The sequence below is a fragment of the Pleurodeles waltl genome, chromosome 9 (genome assembly GCF_031143425.1).
Source record: "Pleurodeles waltl isolate 20211129_DDA chromosome 9, aPleWal1.hap1.20221129, whole genome shotgun sequence".
Taxonomy (NCBI): domain Eukaryota; kingdom Metazoa; phylum Chordata; class Amphibia; order Caudata; family Salamandridae; genus Pleurodeles; species Pleurodeles waltl.
Genome location: NC_090448.1, coordinates 901,654,887 through 901,676,425, shown reverse-complemented (window position 1 = coordinate 901,676,425; position 21,539 = coordinate 901,654,887). Strand labels below are relative to the sequence as shown.

General features: G+C 48.1%; 1 protein-coding gene across 3 annotated transcripts in view; it reads left to right on the top strand.

Moving 5' to 3' along the window:
• DICER1 (dicer 1, ribonuclease III) overlaps positions 1-21,539 on the top strand; it is an 848,581-nt gene that overhangs the window by 271,712 nt on the left and 555,330 nt on the right. For all 3 annotated transcript variants that reach the window (XM_069208246.1, XM_069208245.1, XM_069208247.1), the window contains one exon: positions 11,211-11,343. In XM_069208246.1, coding sequence (XP_069064347.1) covers positions 11,211-11,343 — 133 coding nt within the window. The remainder of the gene's footprint in view (positions 1-11,210; positions 11,344-21,539) is intronic.

Genomic DNA, 21,539 nt, shown 5'->3' with positions numbered 1-21,539 from the left:
CTTACTAGTGTACAGGGGCTTGCTCTAACAATCCCAAGATGCTTTTTTAGGGGGTAGTGTCATTGAGCAGACTTAGGCTTATCAGTGAGGAGTGGTGGACATCTGCAAATACACAATAAATGAGACACATGACTCAATCAGAAGATCCACACAAATTTACAAAAATAACAAGTATCTTTATATGTTTTTGGCACCAGAATCAATACAATCAGGTAAGTATGTTTTGCAAGAAAAGTCTTTACAGTTTAGAAAAGTCGAAAGTGCAATTCTCGAGCGCTGTGGAGGAAAAACAAATAGGGCAGATGGGTATAGGACAGCGACTTACTGGACCAATCTCTTGGACTTAAGGTAAGTATTGGCAAGGGTCAGGGCTACACCACCATGTCACCCCGGGTGGCACTGGGTCGATGGGGTGCAGAAGTGTAAGACGACGTCGGGTGCTCAGTGTTGGTCAATGGGGATCGGTCGAGTTGAAAAGAGGCTGCAGGTTAGGACTGGAAGTTCAGTCGGGCGAGCCACCAAGGTGGCTTGATTCTTGAGATGCTCTGAGACGTAGCAACAATAGTGGTCCTCTTCTCCTCGGTCAAGGGCGTCTGGGTGCAAAGGGTTCTTAGCCCGTGGGGTATCTATCACTGGTGGTGGTCGCAGTGGAGGGGGCCCACAAAAACAGGCTGCAGGCTGGGGGACCAGTCTGGGTGAACCGGGGACGCGGAGACACCAGTAGTCTTCTTCTCTTTGGTCTGGAGCATCTAGGTGCAGTGGACCGTCAGGTTGCTGTCACTGTAGGCGGTGTCAGAAGAGAGGGGCCTGCACAAAGAGGCTGCAGGCATCGGAGTGAAGGTCACAGTGGGGAATCTGTAAGGTCTGTGGTCACTTTGAACAATGGAGTGAGAGCCAAACAGGGATGGCCTCAACTTCTTCAGGAACCAGACCCCACAGCAAGGCTTCTCTCTCAATGGCACTCCAACGCTTCTTTCTCAGGAGTAACCTCCTACTAATGAAAGCAACAGAATGGTCATGGCCATCATTATTGGTTTGGGATAGGACCCCTCCTATCCCATGTTCACAGGCACTATGAACTGCTTAGAATAATCTGGTGCTTTTAGAGTGGGTGCTTCCTTCAGAGTATCAAAGGCCTTTTGACAGCTCACTGTCCAGTTCACCTTTTTTGGCATCTTTTTGGAGGTCAATCCTGTATGGTGTGCCACAATGGTGCCATACCCCTTCCCAAACCACCTTTAATATCAAGTCAAGCCAGTGAATGCCTTGACTTGGGTCTGGGTGGTTGGAGCTTCCCAGTCCAGAATTGCCATGATCTTGGATTGTGGTGGTTGAACTTGGCCTCCACCTGCCAGGTGACCCAAGTATACAATCTTGCTCTGCCTTATTAGGCACTTGCCTGCCTTGATAGCGAGGCCTGCACTTAGCATAGCTTCAAGAACCTTGCAGGGGTGAATCAGGTGATCCTACCAAGTGGAGTTAAAACAGCAATGTCATCTAGATTATTCTCTGTTTCTGGAGCTCTTGGCTAGCCTCAGCATTTTTGGATGCTTTCATGGTTTACTCAGCCATCCTTGAATGTAGGCCGAGCACATAGTCCACAATGTCTTGCTTGGGCGCCTTTAGAGGTCTCTCCCAGCCTCCCCTCACTAAACCCAGTCGTCCCTTTATAGGTTGACCAAACAGAAGTTCAAAGGGGGAAAACCCTACTCCCTTCTATGGCAGTTCTCTCTTGGTCGAACAGTAAGCATGGGAACAGAATATCTCATTTCCTTTTGAGTTTTTGAAAGAGTCCTGCAATCATGCTGTAGGAAGCTGGCTCTGTATATACAAAATGAGATATAGTGTGCACCGAGTCCAGGGGCTTCCCAGATGCCCAACAGAGGCTAAAGTAGATAATACTAATGCACTCTTTTGTCGTAGTGTGGTTGAGAAGTTAGACTTATCAGAGAGTGGTGGAAAGCATTTGTTGTACACACACAGCCAATAAATAAAGCACACACTCAATGATTAATTCCAGGCCAATTGTTTTTATATAGCAAAAATATATTTCATTGGAGGGGGGACACCCAGGTCAACACCAAACACACACCCTCGGCCGGTTGCAGGGTGCAAACACAGCGTCGGGCTCCCAGTGCTTTCCAATAGGGGACCCTGGGGGTCTCAAAGATGCTGAAGGCTAAGTCCAGGTGGTCGGTTCCAGAAAACCAAAGGCTGGACAAGGAGGAGGGCTGCCTGCTGCATGTTGCTGGACCGGTGGTCGGATTTCCCAAGGCCAGGGGGCTGCAAGTGCAGAGGTAGCTTTGGTCATTGGGTATCTTCGTCCAGTTCTCTCATGGTCAGGGGGTCCTCTGGGTTTAGGCTGCAGGTGTAGTTGTGGTGGACAGGAGGGGTCAACCCCGTGTATACACTAGGTCAGAGTCGCTGGGCACCAGCTCTAGTCAGTTGGGCCACCTGGACACGCGCCTTGGGTGTCTAGTGCAAAGTGGTCAGGACTCCCTGATCCAGGGAGGTTCTGGAGTCCTTTGTTGGAGTTTCTTTTTGGACAGGGCACTGGCTGTCCATGGGAGATCATGGTCCTCTGTGGTGCAGGCAGTCCTCTTAAGGATATTAAGAGGTCGTCAGTCCTGGAGGATGCGCCTCTTTCTTGTAGCAGGGCTTCAGAAGCTGGAGACAGGCCAACCAGTTGGTGCCTTCAGTCCTCTCTGGTGGGGGTCAGCCTGGCAGTCCTCCTTCTTCCTTTTTGTCTTCTTCTTGAGGTTGTCAGGAATGAGACGAGCTAGGTTCAGGGGTGCCTTTAAATCCTGGATTTAGGGGCGTTTACAGTTGTCAGAGGGCAGTAGTCAATGGCTACTGTCCCTGAGGGTGAGTACACCCTTCCATTGTCCACTTCCTTTGGGGAGGGGAGACACAGACCTAACACTTTTGGTCTCTGTCCTACCAACCAAGATGGAGGATTTTGCAAGGAGGGAATCACCTCAGCTCTGGACGCCTTAGGGGTGGCCTCAGCTGAGGTAGTCACTCCTCATTGTTTTCCCTAATTTTCCCTCCGGACTTGCTGCCAAAAGTGGGGCTTTGCATGGGGGGGTGTGCATCTCCACTAGCTGGAGTGCCCTAAGGCACTGTATCAACAAGCCTCCGCCTCTGAGGCTCACCCCCAGGTGTTAGTTTCTGCAGGGAGGAGGTGTGAAGCACCTCCACCCAGTGCAGGCTTTGTTTCTGGTCACTTCTGGAAGTGGTAGGCTGGCCCAGACTGGTCAATCTTTCTCTACAAGTTTGGCTAAAATACAGGGGGTATCTCTAAGATGTCCTCTAATTGCATTTTTCCATTAATCCAACACTGATATTAGTGTGGGTTTATTGTGCTGGGAAGTTTGATACCAAACTTCCCAGACTTCAGTGAAGCCGTTATGGAGCTGTGGAGTTCATAATGACAAACTCCCAGCCCGTATACTTTGTTGCCACACTGCACGTACAATGTCTAAGAATGGCCGTAGACACTGTAGGGGCATATTGCTCATGCAGCTATGTCCTTGCCTGTGGTATGGTGCACCCAGCGTAAGGCCCGCTCCAGGGGTGACCTACTGTGCCAAAGACAGTGGTTTGTGGACATGGCACCCTAAAAAGGGTGCCATGTCGACTTTGTCTTTTTCTCCCCACCAGCACACAAAAGCTGCAAGGGCACTGAGTCAAGTCTGCATCAATATCAGGCAAAACTGGCAGGGGGGAGGAGTTCTGTGTTGCACTGCAAAATCCATTCCCTGCAGGGAGATGGACCACCTCAAAGGTTTAGGGTTCTCACCTTTCATTTGCATCAGCCATTTGAGAGGTCTGTGGTCAGTTTGAATAATAAAGTGAGTACCATTTAAGTATGGTTTCAACTTTATCAGTGACCAAACCACAGCAAAGGCCTCCCTTTCAGTGGCACTCCAACGCTGCACCCTGGGGAGTAACCTCCTGCTTATGATAGCATAAGGCTGGTCATGGCCATCATCATTGGTCTGGGACAGCGCTACTCTCATTCCATGTTCAGAGGCATCTGTCTGCACAATAAACTGCTTCAAATAATGTGGAGCTTTGAGAACTGGTGCTGAGCATGTTGCCTACTTCAAGGTGGCAAAGGCATTTTGACAGTCAAGAGTCCAGTTTACATTTCTGGGCATTTTCTTTGAGGTCAGTTCTGTGAGGGGGCTCACAGTGGATCCATACTCCTTCGCAAACCTCCTGTAATAACCACTCAAGCCAAGAAATTCCCTGACTTGCGTCTGGTTTGTTGGAGCTTCCCAGTCCAAAATTGTCTGGATCTTGGGCTGTAAGGATTGTGCTCAACCTCCACCTACACAGTGGCCCAAGTATACAACTGTGCCCTGCCCTGTTTGGCACTTTGATGCCTTAATAGTAAGGCTTGGGTGTTGGGTGTAGCATGCGCAGGACTCGCTGTTCCGGGGTGGTTCTGGAATCCTTTGTTGGAGTTTCTTTTTGGACAGGGCCGCTGCCCACGGGAAATCTTGGTCCTTTGTGGTGCAGGCAGTCCACTTGACGCTTTTAAGACGTGGCTGGTCCTGCAGGATGTCACCATCTTGTAGCAGGTCTTCAGGAGCTGGAGACAGGCCTGTAGGGGCTGGGATCACATCTGTTGGTGTCTTCAGTCTCCTCTGTTGGGGGTCAGCTTAGCAGTCCTTCCTTCTTCTTTCTTCTCGTCTTCTTCTTGAAGATGCCAGGAATCTGATGAGCTAGGTTTAGGGGTGCCCTTAAATCCTGGATGCAGGTCTTTTTGGGGAGGGGGGGGGGACAAAGACCTAACCCTATTGGTCTGTGTCCTCCAAACCAAGGTGGAGGATTTTTCAAGGAGGGTATCACGTCAGCTCTGGACACCTTAGGGGTGGTCCCAGCTGAGATGCTCACCCCTCTTTGTTTTCCCTAATTTTCCCGCCGGACTTGCTGCCAAAAGTGTGGGTTTGTCCGGGGGCAGGCATCTCCACTAGCTGGAGTGTCCTGGGGCCCTGTAGCAAGAAGCCTGAGCCTTTGAGGCTGACCGCCAGATGTTACCTACATAGTCAAGACTGTCATCTGACTCTTAAGACTCTTAAGAGTGGTTTCTCAATTCCATATCAATCAAACCATTGACTTACAGGTTTTCTTCCTCAATTGCAGAAAGAGCCCTCCACACTTTAGATGTCAAACGGGTGCTCATGTACTACATTGACAGAACTAAACACTTCAGGAAAACTAAACAGCTCTTTGTAGCATTTTCTGTTCCTCATAAGGGTAATATAATATCTAAAAATAGTATAGCCAGATGGATAGTCAAATGCATAAAAACTTGTTATGCTGAGGCAAAAAGTCAGTTACCAATAACTCCTAGAGCACATTCTGCTAGGAAAAAAAGAGCCACCATGGCTTTATTTGGAAACATTCCTTTAGTTGACATTTACAAAGCAGCTACTTGGTGCACACTACATACATTCATAAAGCATTATTGTCCTCATGCTCAAGCACGTCAACAAGCCAATTTGGGACAGGCTGTACTAAGAGCACTTTTTCAAACAGCTGTAACCCCCACAGGCTATCCACCGCTCTCATGGAGGGACTGCTTTGCAGTCTATACAGAACATGTGTATCTTCAGCCACACGTGCCATTGAACGGAAATGTTACTTACCCAGTAAACATCTGTTCGTGGCTTGTAGTTCTGTAGATTCCCAGGCACCCTCCCTCCTCCCGGATGCCTGTGGCCGTTCCAGGTACCTTTTATTTGTATATATTTGTACATATGTAGTTACACGTCCATGGACATCTCTTTTTCTATACTTCCTCTATAATCTCTCTCTCCCACCTGCTTGCGGGAAAACAATCTAACAAAGGACTTGATGCCCATGCGCAGTATCACTGAGAAGGAGTCACCACTGAATCCTGTGACTCAGAAATGCTTCTTCTAAGCAAAAGAACTTGTAACACTGAACACAACACTAGATGGCAGGAGTATGCAGATCATGTGACTCTGCAACAGTACATGCCTTGAACAATTGTCTCCTGGGTAAGTAACTTTTTCCCTTTAGTCACCATGGTGACACTTGCAGCTGTACCCCTCAGTGCTTCAACTCTGATCACAATAATATTAGGCTGCTGTCTGAACTTCTCCAGGTTACTGGGCCAGACAGCCATGGCAGCTATGTCCACACCACCCTCATAGACTAAAGTTGCTTCTGTGTGCTCTCTGACAGGGTAAAGGTCCAGCTGGAATCCCATCTGGAGACTTACCACTGCAGCAGAAGCTGCAGGTGCACCATGGGGATTCTTTTTGGGACAGGCAGTGTCTCCAGTGCAATGCCCATTGGATTTGCAATTAAAACACCAAGTCTTCTTAAGGTCCCAGTTCGTACTCTGGTACCCACCCGTGGACTGTCTTGTTTCGGGGCCCACCTTCCTGATCAGTTTTTTGGGGGCCTTTAGAAGACTCTTTGTGTTTATTCTTATATTGGTCACCATCTTTCTGTTTTTGGGGTGGGGGGGTAGGGGGAGTTTATGGGCTTACCAACTCCTTTCTTTCGGTCCCTTTCACCATGAGTTGCAGCTTTTCAGATATAGAGCTACTTAATAGGTGCTCTTTCATAATAAGATTATAAAGCCCATTATAGTCTTGCTCCTGTTTCCTTTTTAACCAGCCACCTGGTATTTTGGCTGAGAAATCAAGAAGGTCTACCTAGGATTGAATAGAGATTTTCCTAGTCTCCCTGAACCTGATCCTATACTCCTCAGTTGTGAGTCCAATTCCCTTAATCAGAGTAGACCATAGGACTCGGCATCGGCTCCAGTCAGTGTCAAGAGTCTGTGCTCACACTTTCCTGAGATCCGCTCCCACAGTAGAGAGCGCCAGTACTTCTGGTTAAGTTTCCTCATGGTACAAGCCCGCTTAAATACTATATTCACCCTCTGAATATTTGGGCAATCCCTCTGAGGGAGGGATCTTAGGGTGAAAAGCTTCTTCTTTCCCCCTGTTTAAAAGTTGGCTGCCACCAGAGATGGTCCTAGGCCGATCTCAGCTCTTTCTTTTTCTATAGCTAGAAGTCTAGCCTCTAATTTTATTCTCTTAACTAGCTTCTGGAGATCAGCATTGTAACTATCTCAGTCTCCTTGGGTGCTATCTGAAGTGTTCCTAGCAGTGTTAATTTCTGTAGGATTGCTGTTAGAATCATTATCCTCCTCAGCATCCTCTGCCCCATCCTCGTTATGGGTCACACCGGGCGGCACTGGGGCAGCCTGGTGCAGAGGTGTAGGATGAAGTCGGGCACTCAATGTTAGTCATTGGGGATCGGTCGAGTTGAAAAGAGGCTGCAGGATAGAACTGGGAGTCTAGTCAAGGTGAGCCACCAATTGGGCTTGATTCTTGCGATGTTCGGGGATGTAGGAACACCTGTGGTCCTCTTCTCGGTCAGGGTGCAGAGAGTTTTTGGACCATTGTGTATCCGTTACCGATATCGGTCGCAATGGAGGGGGCCCACAGAAACAGGCTGCAGGCGTGGACGGGGGACCAGTCCGGGTGAGTCAACAGGTGGACTCAAGTCTCACAAGCCTGGGGGACTCCGAGACACGAGTGGTCCTCTACTCCTCGGTCTGAGGCGTCCAGGTGCAGAGATGCAGTGAACCGCTGGATTGCCGCCACTAGAAGCGGTTGTGGTTGAGGGGGCCCTGCCCAAAGAGGCTGCAGGTGTCGGTATGGTGATCGAAGGGGGGGAAACCCATGATGGACTTGTCTATGGAGAGTCTGGGGACCAGGCCGGCACTGTTGGCCCACTTCGACTTGGGCTGCTGGATCGGGCGCAATGGTGCTGTCCGGCGGCGGTTTTGGCAGTCCAGAGTCGTCTTCAGCGGTTCCTGGGTGCAGGGGAGCAGCTCTGCTATTCCATGGGAGTTCCGTTGGGCTGGGGTGAATGTTGGCAGCTGAAGCACAAGGCGGCTTTTGCACGATTATCTAAGTTAGCTGGCAGGGTTGGCACTGAGTCCGTCAGTGGTCTCCAGTTCTCGCTTTTGAGTCTCTGAAGAGGAGTCCTTGTTCAGGTCAGCGGGTTCTGATTTGATGGTGCCAGGGCCTCCCATAAATAATGAATTTCGGAGTATTTAGAGTAGTGAAGGCCCTAGGGGGAGACCAAACCATATACTAAGTAAGTGGAACGTAAAAGGCAGTCCCCCACCCAAGGAAGTGGAATCAGTAGAGGGGAGCTGGAGGAACCACGACTTCCAAAAGGTAAGTATCAGGGTGCCCACCCTTCTGTGGATGCAGGACCAGGTAAACAGTGGATGAAGAAAGTCCGCAGTGCAGCACAGGAGCAGAAGAGTAGTTCCAGAAGTGATGCAAGTGATGTTCCAAGTCGGCGATCGTGATGCGGTCAGTCAGTGGTGTTGGAAAACTACCAACAAGCCTTGGCAAATGCAAGAGTCAGAGAAGCAGATTTTGCAAGGCTGAAGAGAACCAGCAAGGCCCGGGGACTCGACCCAAGGAGGGGTGTCCGAAGTGACCCTCAGCAGCTGGGAGAGACGCAAGAAGAGGAGGCAGCTTACCACTGGTGAGCCACGGGCAGCAGGCACAGGAGTCGCGGTGAGGCCAACTCAGCCCACCTGGTGAGGGGTCCCACATCGCTGGAACAGCAGGCAGGAGACTGTGCTTTGCAGGGAAGAGTGCTGGAGGCCGTGGATACACGGAGCCTGAAGATACCTTGGAGGAGGAGAACAAACAAGCCTTGGTAGCTGCAAAGCGTCACAGTGCACAGGGTACTGTCCTGCAAGGGGAGGCAAAGACTTACCATCTCCCAAGTTGTTTAGCTGGTAGAGAGGACCAAGGGTAGCATTCCAGCCCCCCACCTGTGATGCAGGATCCAGGCAGCTCCAGAGGAGAAAAGATCCACACAGCCGGTCGTCGGATGCAGGGGAGTGACTCCTTCACTCCAAGGGAGATTCCGTCTTGCTTCTTGTGCAGGATGAACACCTGTCACCCTCAGAGGATGCACAGCCAGGGAAATGTTGCAGTTGCCTGAAAGAGCCGGAGAAACAATGTTGAGGAGCGGCATCATCGCTGGAGTTGCAGATTGTCAGTTCCTCGAGAGTCCAGTTGCAGTCCCAGTGGCCAGAAGATGAAGTAAATGATGCAGAGGAGTCCTGCTGGAATCTTGCACGTCGAATCTGAGGACCCACTCAAGAGGGAGACCCTAAATATCCCAGGGTAGAGGACTAGTCACCTAGCAGGGTGACCCCCTATCAGGAGCTGGCTGTGACGTCTCCTGCCTGACCTGGCCACTCAGATGCTCCCAGTGGCCTCTTCCCACCTCGAATCCAAGATGGCAGAATCAAGTGGCCACATAGAGAAGTTCTGGGTAACACAACTGGGGTAGTGATGGACAGGGGAGTGGTTACTCCCCTTTCCATTGTCCACTTTTGCACCAGAGCAGGGATCGGGGGTCCCTGGACTAGTGCAAACCGGTTTTTGCAAAGGTGGCACCAAATGTGCCCTTCAAAGCAGACCGGTGGCTTGGGGAGGCTACCCTTCCTAAGCCATGTGGCACCTATTTCTAAAGGATGAGGGTGTTTCCTCCCTCGCCCAAAAGAAATCCTTTGTTCTGCCTTCCTCTGCTTGAGCTGGTCAAGCATCAGGAGGGCAGAAACCTGTCTGAGGGGTGGCAGCAGCGTGGGCTGCCCAGGAAAACCCCAGAAGACTGGTAGGAGTAATGCTGGGGGTTCTCTAAGGAGCCCCCATAGTGCATGGAATCATACAACCAATACTGGCAACTGTATTGGGGTATGATTCTCACATGTTTGATACTAAACATGCCCAGGTTCCGAGTTACCATTATGTAGCTGGACACTGGTAGTGAACTTAGTCCAGTACACGGGTAAAATGGCTTCCCCCCACTTACAAGGTCCAGAGAAATGGAGCTGGAGTTCCTAGGGGCACCTCGAGCTGCACCCTGCCCTCTGGGCTAAGAGGCCTGCCATAAGGGTGACTTACTGTGACCTGGTGTAGTGACCTGTAGTGAAATGGTGCATGTTCTTTCACGCAGGCTGCAGTGGCATACCTGCAGACACATTTTATATGGGCTCCACTGGGTGGCAAAATAAGTGCTGCAGCCCATGGGGAACCTTTGGTGCCCCAATGCCCTGGGTGCCCAAGTACCATATACTTGGGACTTTTTGGGAGCACCAGCATGGCAATTGTTGGGGGTGCTAAGTCCTAAATAACCAATTTTAGAGGAAGAAAGCACAGTCACTGGGGTCCTGGTTAGCAAGATCCCAGTGAACACTGTCAAAACACACTGACAGCACGCAGAAAGTGGGGGGTAGCCATGCCAAAAAGAGGGTACTTTCCTACAGACGGGGGGGGGGGTGCCTTACTCGCTTTACTTGCTGTGCTTTGCTCCACCTTGCCCCAATATTTGGTTGGTTTATTGCTGTGCTTTCTTGAAGTATAGTGGTGATATAAAAACATTTGTCATGAATGCCTAGCTCTTGCCAGACCTTGTCCCACTCAACTTCTGACCTTCCTGATCATTGAGAATGGCTCAGTAATTGAGCCCTTCTGGTCAGGCTTAATTCTAAGTCATTCGTCCATCAATTATGCCCTGTTTGAAAGGTTGGATCAAAGAATAAGTATCGGTCAGTGAAAAAAAGTGTTGCTGCTTTGCCTATGATTTAATTGTGGTGCATATTATTTAGATAAACAATAGGTATATGAGTGAGATGCATATTTTGCAACGTAACTGTGTCTCTACTGTTACTGCCCTGTATGTACACACCCTTCCCTTATCTTTAATTCGTTCTTCTTCGAGCATCCACTTATCTCACCCTCCTGATTTTTAAACTATAACGAAAAGGAACCATAATGTTGCAACTTTCCCTTTGCCATCTCCGCACCTTTGGTGTTTAAATGAAAATGGAGAGGGGGTTAGCAAATAAGCCTGCAAGCTGGAAAGCTTGGTTGCAACAAGCTGATTTTCAGGGTTCTGCAGATGGCTCTGCAAATTGCATAGCAGTTTTGGAAGCTGGGTATAGCAGCATCCTGCACCAAGCCCTAATACACTATGCACAAGGGTTCTAATAGGTAGAACTGTTGATCCTGTTTTTTTAATTTTCCAGTTAGTTTATAAAACGGATCCGATTACACATATGAAAGTTAAACGTTTATTTGTGTGAAATTTAGATGGTGTTTTTTTGTCATTTGTAGATATTGTGCTAGATTACCAAGTGACCCTTTCACCCACCTTGCACCGAAATGTAAAACTCGGCAACTGCCTAATGGTACATTTTACTCAACCCTTTTTCTGCCAATCAATTCACCTCTTCGAACTCCAATTGTGGTAAGTGTTGAGTTTGTCAAAACGCATCCCCTACACAGATTGATGAAAAAAGTATGTAGTTGAAAATTACTTTCGGGATGTTACGAGATAAGATTTCATTCTTAACTGCGCTAATCTAGTGAAGTTTGAATTTTAGTTATTACATTTCATTGGCTTTCATTAATAATTTGTAATTTGAAAAGTATACCTTATTGGTTTGAATCTAAAAGTTATGGATCAGTAGGTATGTGAAGTTCCTGTATTATTGCTAGCTAGCTCACCTTTCAGCCAATCTGCTTCCTGTATTTTTCCCTTATAAAGTAGTCTTTGAAATTAAGGATAACAATACTGCTTCGTCAAAACGTATGAAAGGTGTGGAAAGGTCCAGCCTTATTTTTTCTGCAGGACATGTCGTAAGGTACTTTACATATATTTGACAACAGCAATAGATGAAATATGTTTATCATACAGTTAACTGATCAGCATTATTTATTTTACCTATTATGAGAAGCAATTGATTCTCTTACATTTTAAAGTCTAACGTTTGGTAGGGTTGTTCAGCTGTAATACTGTCCCAAGTTAAAGGATTGAATAAGGAGTGATAAAACTGCATCCTAAGCAGAGGGAGCACGCATGTGGGTAAACCTTCAGAAAAACAATAAATTCATTTTTCCTAATGCTAAAAGAGACCCAGCTAGTTACTTGAAATCGACACACCACAAGTCAAGAAACTCATCAAGGGGCATAACAGTTAGTTTCATATGAAACAGTTGACATAGCCACAGTCTTTAGGTGATATTATGCCTCTCATTATGCACCGAATTAGACAATTGATTTAAATACCTGTGTGAACTATCCAGTGATCCCTGAGGAGGCTAGGCTCCAGTTGGCAAAATCCATTAGCAAAGAAGAGAGCTTAAAGGCTAGTAAATCCTTCAAACTTTGAAAATCTCGAACTCCAGATGATAACTGAACCCTTTCAGGTCAATTTTACTGTAGGAAGCTGGCCTGGTGTGTGGTGGGTACCTAAGGTTCTTACACCTTATATTAGGTCCAGGTATCCCCTATTAGTGTAGTGTAGGCAGTGTCTAGAAGGCAGACTCTCTAGAGGTAGCTGTGAATGAGCAACCAAGGCTTATCTAGGAGACATGCAAAGCTCATACAATACCATCCGTGGTTGCAGGAGTTGGTCGACTGTAGGACGAAGATGGTCAGCAATGCAGCCCTAGAGCCGGAGAAGAGTTCCTAGAGGATGTAGTCGACTCCCCATGTTGGGTGGAAGATTGCAGTCTGTTAGTGGTGTGGAAAAGCCACCAACAAGCCTCAGCTAGGGCAGAAGTTGCGATGAAGCAAAAGTGGAGCTGCTGGGGACCAGCGCGTTCCAGAAGGACTCAACTCACAGGGGGAGCCCAAGGGGGGACCCTCGGCAAGGCAGAGAGTCTACAGAAGAAAAGACAGCCCCCTCAGGAGGCCTACTGAAAGAGGAACCAGGAGTCACATAGGAGCCCACTCAGCAACTCTGGACAATGGTCCCAAACCGCAGGAGAAGCAGGCAGGGGGCTGTGCTTCTCAGAAAGAAGTGTTGGGGGCTGGGGCTACACAGAGCCTGAAGAATCCTTGGAGGAGATGCCAACAGCCTCGGTAGCGGCAGGAGATGCGGTGCACGGGGATACTGTCTTGCGTGGGACTCATCTGTGACTTCTGGACTTGGTCCCCGTCATTACTCATCAAGAATCGACCGCTGGTTTCTTGTAGTCTTGTCTGGGTTTTTGCATTTTCTTCTTTTCCTTCCTTTTGGGGAAAATCTAGTAATTTACTCCTTTCCTCTTGGTGGCTAGGGGCATGTGGTACTTACCTTTGGGCTTTCCAGGTACCCCCAGCTCCCCTCTACACATTCCACTTACCTGGGTGGGGGTCCTTTGTTCACATTTCATTTTTTTAGTATATGGTTTGGGCTCCCCATAGGGAGCACTATTGTCTAACTGTGCATTTACACTGTTTTCTATCACTTTTTCTATGCCTGTTTCTGGTAACTAGTTTATTCATTTGGTCTGTTACTTGCCTCCTATTGGAGGGTTGCGCCTCTAGTACTTTTTTGAATTGTGTCACTAAAATAAAGTACCTTTATTTTTGTAACACTGAGTGTTTTCTTTCGTGTGTGGGTGCTGTGTGACTACAGTGGTACTACATGAGCTTTGCATGACTCCTAGATAAGCTTTGGCTACTCATCCACAGCTACCTCTAGAGATCCTGGCTTGTAGACCCTGCCTACACAACACTTATAGGGGATACCTGGACTTGGTATAAGATGTCAGTACCTTAGGTACCCACCACACACCAGGCCAGCTTCCTACACATTTCATTGAAGTTATCGAACAGTCACAAAGTTAAGTGAACAATAATGAAGGCTACCATTGTTGTGATTCCCAGGGAAGGTAAACCAAAAATTACAGACCACCCTCACTTACCAACATCAACTGTAAGCTGTATGGTAATATTCCAGTGTCCGTGCCAGAACCAATCTTCCAGAAATGTATTCACCCTAAGCACCCGGGCTTCATGAAAGGCAAATTCTCTAGGCATAATGTCCTCTTCTTCAGCCATGTGATTGAGAATGCCAGCTTAATATTGTACCTGTTAGCAATGATAGATCTGAACACAGAGGCAGCCTTTGATAAAGATGCACAGCCATTCTTATAAACTACTGTACGTCAGTTTGGTTTTGGAGACTATTGAATATGCAAGAGTATGGCCCCTTATGCTGCACCATATGCCTATGTAAATGTGTGTTTCGTTAACAAGCACATTTAAATTCCGGCAGACTAAGCAGGGCTGTTCCTTCAACTCTTCCTTTTAATAGTTGAACAGCAGATGGGAAATCTAGGGCGTGGGGGTAAGCTTGTACCTGTTGACAATGGAAATTGTGAGTGCATCCTTACTGCTTATGCAGGCCAAATTCTACTCTTTGCCCCAGATGCAAATACCACTATTCATACTATATAAGACATTATGCGTAAATAGGCCGACATCTCAAACTGCGCCTTAGAAAAGCATTCTAGAGAAGTTCACCACTTAATGTATTGTGTACACCGGATGTGCTCAGACTGACTAGTCTTAGGAATCTAAATATCTGAAATGCATAGGAAACTGGTTTAGTAATGATCTGAGAGATTCAACCCAGAAAATGAAAAATAGTTTCTGAATATAATCTCTTCACCAAAGTGTGTTTAATAGTAGGCTAGGGTAGGGTACACACAATCAATATGTTCACCATGCATTTAGCTAACTAAATATCAAGTATGTTACCTGTCATGTTCTCAAATGAATTCTTCAAGAACCCAGACTTCTTGATAATGAATTTCATGTGGAATACAAAAAGTAAAAAAAAAAATCCAAACTATGCTTGCAGTAACACCGGGCCAGGATAAATTTAGCTAACCTTTACAACTACCAAATGGCATAATTTATTCAATAGGATTGTAATTGTTTGCAGCTGCAATTGTTTCTTTGTCATATCAGGGTACACGTTTAAATGAATTTAGTAGTTCCATGCCACATTGTGTCCATACTTCACTTAGATGCCTAACTCAGATCTCCGCCGTTAGGGAATTGAAGTTCATTGATACTCTTTAAAACAGTCTTCCTTTTTGCCAGTTCGCATTTGAAGTCCTTTAATGCTGTGTTCTTTTTGGGACAGTACACACATGACCTCGGGGATATAATGAGCAAGATCTTGCCTGCTCTGCCCGAGAAGTTTTCCAGCACTTTTGATGAGATGGTTCTCTTTAGGCAGGATGCAATCATCAGTCAAGTTACCACTAAACTATAGAGCCAAATGTTACTGAAGGATCTCTGTGGAAACCACCAGCCTTTTTCCTGGTCGACCATGTCCAAGACTCTTCCTGGTCGAACATGTCCAAGAATGTGCTCAATGCTGATGAAGAGTGTGTAAGGGATGTGGGGAGATGTCATAGGGTTGTTTTCATAGAGCTCATCTCTTCAAACTGAGGCTCTCAGGTTCTGCAGAGTGGCAGCTCTTTTGTATGAAACATAAAACATAACTACTGTTAATCTCTTCCCTTTCATTATTTTCTGTTGCATGCAGTTTTTCTTTCACTTGAATGGTAACAATATGCAGAAACTGAAAAATACCCAAGAATCACAATTGCATCAGGTGCTCTAAACTAACAGTGTATTAATGCCACAATACCTTTATCTTGCTAGAGTGACATGAATTGTCTTGATACTGTTCCTATTCCCATACACATTTGTTAAAGCTCCACAACTTGAGACATCAGCAGAAGTAAAGGTTTACTCATGATTTGTAAATAGCTGAACGGCCAACAGAAAGTTACTATATCTCAAGTTAGAAGGTGAGGCAGAATTCCAGTTGGAAGTCAATAGGCAGTTCAAGAAACCATAATAGTTTCTAAAGGAAGAGGTTAAAAGATTATAAGGATGCAAGGAAATTCTTCATCAACAGTGAGGAAAGCCAAGCTCCTGGCCAGTCCTGCGTTGTAGTTTTTACAGACTGCTCAATCCACGAATCCCGCTGTAGACGGCATGTCAGATAGGGCACACTGACATCGCTTTTGTGGTGCCTACATGCGGACTGTAATGGCTGTTGCTGGTGATAGGAATGTCACAACTGTGTAGTGCGCACATGGCAGCTACAATCCTAGGTGGTGTGACTCCTGTCATACAGTTGTAGATGCAATCTGGAGTGGCAATAGACTGAGCAAGGGATGGAAGTGGCGGCCAGCGCTGCCTAAGACCAATATTGGGTGAGAGTAGGAACGAGCACTTGTGGAAATCCATGACGGTAACAAAAATACTGTAAGGAAATGCCTCCTTGGCATGGTTGCCCCCTGACTTTTTGCCTTTGCTGATGCTATGTTTACAATTGAAAGTGTGCTGAGGCCTGCTAACCAGGCCCCAGCACCAGTGTTCTTTCCCTAACCTGTACTTTTGTATCCACAATTGGCAGACCCTGGCATCCAGATAAGTCCCTTGTAACTGGTACTTCTAGTACCAAGGGCCCTGATGCCAAGGAAGGTCTCTAAGGGCTGCAGCATGTCTTATGCCACCCTGGAGACCTCTCACTCAGCACAGACACACTGCTTGCCAGCTTGTGTGTGCTAGTGAGGACAAAACGAGTAAGTCGACATGGCACTCCCCTCAGGGTGCCATGCCAGCCTCTCACTGCCTATGCAGTATAGGTAAGACACCCCTCTAGCAGGCCTTACAGCCCTAAGGCAGGGTGCACTATACCATAGGTGAGGGTACCAGTGCATGAGCATGGTACCCCTACAGTGTCTAAACAAAACCTTAGACATTGTAAGTGCAGGGTAGCCATAAGAGTATATGGTCTGGGAGTCTGTCAAACACGAACTCCACAGCATCATAATGGCTACACTGAAAACTAGGAAGTTTGGTATCAAACTTCTCAGCACAATAAATGCACACTGATGCCAGTGTACATTTTATTGTAAAATACACCACAGAGGGCACCTTAGAGGTGCCCCCTGAAACTTAACCGACTGTCTGTGTAGGCTGACTAGTTCCAGCAGCCTGCCACCCCAGAGACATGTTGCTGGCCCCATGGGGAGAGTGCCTTTGTCACTCTGAGGCCAGTAACAAAGCCTGCACTGGGTGGAGATGCTAACACCTCCCCCAGGCAGGAGCTGTAACACCTGGCGGTGAGCCTCAAAGGCTCACCCCTTTGTCACAGCCCAGCAGGGCACTCCAGCTTAGTGGAGTTGCCCGCCCCCTCCGGCCACGGCCCCCACTTTTGGCGGCAAGGCTGGAGGGAACAAAGAAAGCAACAAGGAGGAGTCACTGGCCAGTCAGGACAGCCCCTAAGGTGTCCTGAGCTGAGGTGACTCTGACTTTTAGAAATCCTCCATCTTGCAGATGGAGGATTCCCCCAATAGGGTTAGGATTGTGACCCCCTCCCCTTGGGAGGAGGCACAAAGAGGGTGTACCCACCCTCAGGGCTAGTAGCCATTGGCTACTAACCCCCCAGACCTAAACACGCCCTTAAATTTAGTATTTAAGGGCTACCCTGAACCCTAGAAAATTAGATTCCTGCAACTACAAGAAGAAGGACTGCCTAGCTGAAAACCCCTGCAGAGGAAGACCAGAAGACGACAACTGCCTTGGCTCCAGAAACTCACCGGCCTGTCTCCTGCCTTCCAAAGATCCTGCTCCAGCGACGCCTTCCAAAGGGACCAGCGACCTCGACATCCTCTGAGGACTGCCCCTGCTTCGAAAAGACAAGAAACTCCCGAGGACAGCGGACCTGCTCCAAGAAAGGCTGCAACTTTGTTTCCAGCAGCTTTGAAAGAACCCTGCAAGCTCCCCGCAAGAAGCGTGAGACTTGCAACACTGCACCCGGCGACCCCGACTCGGCTGGTGGAGATCCAACACCTCAGGAGGGACCCCAGGACTACTCTGATACTGTGAGTACCAAAACCTGTCCCCCCTGAGCCCCCACAGCGCCGCCTGCAGAGGGAATCCCGAGGCTTCCCCTGACCGCGACTCTTTGAATCCTAAGTCCCGACGCCTGGGAGAGACCCTGCACCCGCAGCCCCCAGGACCTGAAGGACCGGACTTTCACTGGAGAAGTGACCCCCAGGAGTCCCTCTCCCTTGCCCAAGTGGAGGTTTCTCCGAGGAACCCCCCCCTTGCCTGCCTGCAGCGCTGAAGAGATCCCGAGATCTCCCATAGACTAACACTACAAACCCGACGCTTGTTTCTACACTGCACCCGGCCGCCCCCGCGCTGCTGAGGGTGAAATTTCTGTGTGGGCTTGTGTCCCCCCCGGTGCCCTACAAAACCCCTCTGGTCTGCCCTCCGAAGACGCGGGTACTTACCTGCAAGCAGACCAGAACCGGGGCACCCCCTTCTCTCCATTCTAGCCTATGCGTTTTGGGCACCACTTTGAACTCTGCACCTGACCGGCCCTGAGCTGCTGGTGTGGTAACTTTGGGGTTGCTCTGAACCCCCAACGGTGGGCTACCTTGGACCAAGAACTGAACCCTGTAAGTGTCTTACTTACCTGGTACAACTAACAAAAACTTACCTCCCCCAGGAACTGTGAAAATTGCACTAAGTGTCCACTTTTAAAATAGCTATTTGTGAATAACTTGAAAAGTATACATGCAATTGAAATGATTCAAAGTTCCTAATGTACTTACCTGCAATACCTTTCAAACAAGATATTACATGTTAAATTTGAACCTGTGGTTCTTAAAATAAACTAAGAAAATATATTTTTCTATAACAAAACCTATTGGCTGGATTTGTCTCTGAGTGTGTGTACCTCATTTATTGTCTATGTGTATGTACAACAAATGCTTAACACTACTCCTTGGATAAGCCTACTGCTCGACCACACTACCACAAAATAGAGCATTAGTATTATCTCTTTTTACCACTATTTTACCTCTAAGGGGAACCCTTGGACTCTGTGCATGCTATTCCTTACTTTGAAATAGCACATACAGAGCCAACTTCCTACAAATACTTTACAGGGTTGTCTGTATAGGAAACTGGCCCTTTGCTGCAGTACCCCCCCCCCCCCCCCCCCCCCACCTCCCAAACACACTTTTTGCCTGATATTTGATGATAGCTTGACTAAGTGTATGCTGGGATCGTGCTAACCAGGCCCCAGTGCCTGTGTTCTTTCCCTAAAACTGTACCATTGCTTCCACAAATGGCACACCACTGGCACACAGCTAAGTCCCTTCTAAAAGGTACCAGTTATATCAAGAGCTCTGTGACCAGGGAGGGTCCCTCAGGGCTGCAACATGTGTTATGCCACCCATAGAGACCCCTCACCAACCCATGCACACTGCCATTGCAGCTTCTATGTGCTGGTGGGGAGAAAAAGGTAAAGTCAACATGGCATCCCTCTCTAGGCGACATGCCCACAAACCACTGTCTGTGGCATAGGTGTGCCATCCCTCTAGCAGGCCTTACAGCCCCAACGCAGGGTGCACCGTACCACTGGTTAGGGCATAGCTGCACAAGCAATATGCCCCTGTAGTGTCGAAGTCCATTTTTAGACATTGTAAGTGCAGTCTGGCCATATTGAGTACATGGGCCGGGAGTTTTCCATTAGGAACTCCATAGCTCCATGATGGCTTCACTGAAGACTGCGAAGTTTGGTATCAAACGTCTCAGCACAGTAAAACCACACTGATGCCAGTGTCGGATTTATTTATTGTTTATTGTGAAATGCACACAGGGGGCATCTTAGAGATGCCCCCTGTATTTTACCCAACCTTCTAGTGTAGAGCTAACCGGGCTATGCCAGCCTGCCACTATCAGACAAGATTCTGACCCCATGGGGTGAGAACCTTTGTGCTCTCTGGGGTCAAAGCCTGCTCTGGGTGGTCATGCTTCACACCTGCCCCTGCAGGAACTGCAACACTTTGAGGTGAGTCTCAAAGGCTCCTGCATCGGGTTACAGTGCCCCAGGGCACTCCAGCTAGTGGAGAAGCCTGCACCACTTTGGCAGCAGGTCCGGCTAGAAAATTAGGTAAAAGTAGGAGAAGTGACCACTTCAGCTGTGACCACCCCTAGGGTGCTCAGGGAAGAAGTGACCCCCATCCCCACCCCCTCCCCAGCAGAATCCTCCATCTTTCGTTACAGGATGCCAGCCAATAGGGTTAGGAATGTGCCTCCCTCCCCAAAGGGAGTGTGCACAAGGAGGGTGTAGTCACCCTCAGGGACATTAGTTATTGGCTAATGCCCTCTGACCCTGGTAGCGCCCCCTAGATCTAGTATATAGGGGCACCCCTGAACCTTGCTCAGCAGATTCCAGGCGACCTCTAGAAAGAAGGACTAAAGAGCCAACCCCTGCAGTGAAGACTCCAGATGACAACTGACTTGTTCCCAGCCGTCCCGGCCTGTCTGCAGCTTCAAGACTCCTGCTGCAAAGAGACAACACATCCTGCAGGATAAGTGACCTCCACAAGCCTCCTGAGGACTGCCTGCCCAGCAGAGGACTAAGAACTCCAGAGGACAGTGCTCCTGTCCAGAAGAATTGCTCCACAGGGACTCTTGAACTGCCCTGGATCCGCGAGCCGAGTCCATTCTGCACCAGACGCCCACGGCCTGAGTCCAGGTGGCCCACCAGTCCAGAGAAGGTTCCCAGGCGATTCCGACCTTGAGTCCAACCTGGGTAGACCCCTCATGGCCATCACAACAATGCCTGCAGCCTGAAACCAGAGGACCACCCTTACCGCGAATGGATCTGGTGAAGATTCCTCATGCCCAAAGGTACCGCTGAACCTGCATGCCCCCTGGCTGTGGAAAATCCAACTGACTATCTAGCAACGTTCAGCAGGTGCCTCTCCTTGTCCATCCTTTGGTGTTATGGAACTGACCCCCTGGACATGTTCTACAGCATCTTTGTGACCCCGGGTTCCCAAATTCAAAAGCATTGGGTGCCCGACGCTGTGTTTGCACCCTGCACCTGGCCCCTCCTGTACTTCTGAGAGTGTATGTTTGCTGCTGTCCTGTGGCCTCACCGTTGCTAACCAAAACCCCCCAGGCCTGTGTCCTGAAACCATAGGTCCTTCCCTGCAACCTGTGTTCTTCCGGGTGCCCCCAGTCCTCATAGGTTTCCATTGAAAACCCAACAACAGCTTTGACCTCTTTAACCGGCCAGCCTTATGTTTCTGGTGGTGCACTTTTGGGCTCAACTTGAATTTTTAACTGTGGACATCCTAACTGTGGATTCGACTGGAATCATGAGTCGAGTTCTTACCTGTTAAATGTGGTAACACGTTTCCTCCCCTTGGAGTACATTGGTTCCTATGAGAAATTGCACTATGTCAACTTTTGAAATTGAAGTGTTACTTGTAAATTGTTTTATTTGCAAAACCTAAACAAACTACATTTAATACATATGGTTGATACCTACTTACAACTGTACTGACCTGCAAACAAATACATTTGGTTCTAGTCATAAAGTAACAAAATATACTTGTTGCTATATAAAAAAACTTTGGCCTGGAGTTAGTCATTGAGTGTGTGCCTCATTTCTTGACTGTGTGTGTACAACCAATGCTTTTCACTACCCTCTGATAAGCCTAACTCGTCGATCATTCTACCACAAAAGAGAGCATTAATATTATTTACTTTAGCCTCTGTTAAACCTTTGGGGAACCCCTGGACTCTTTACAAACTATACCTCATTTTGGTAT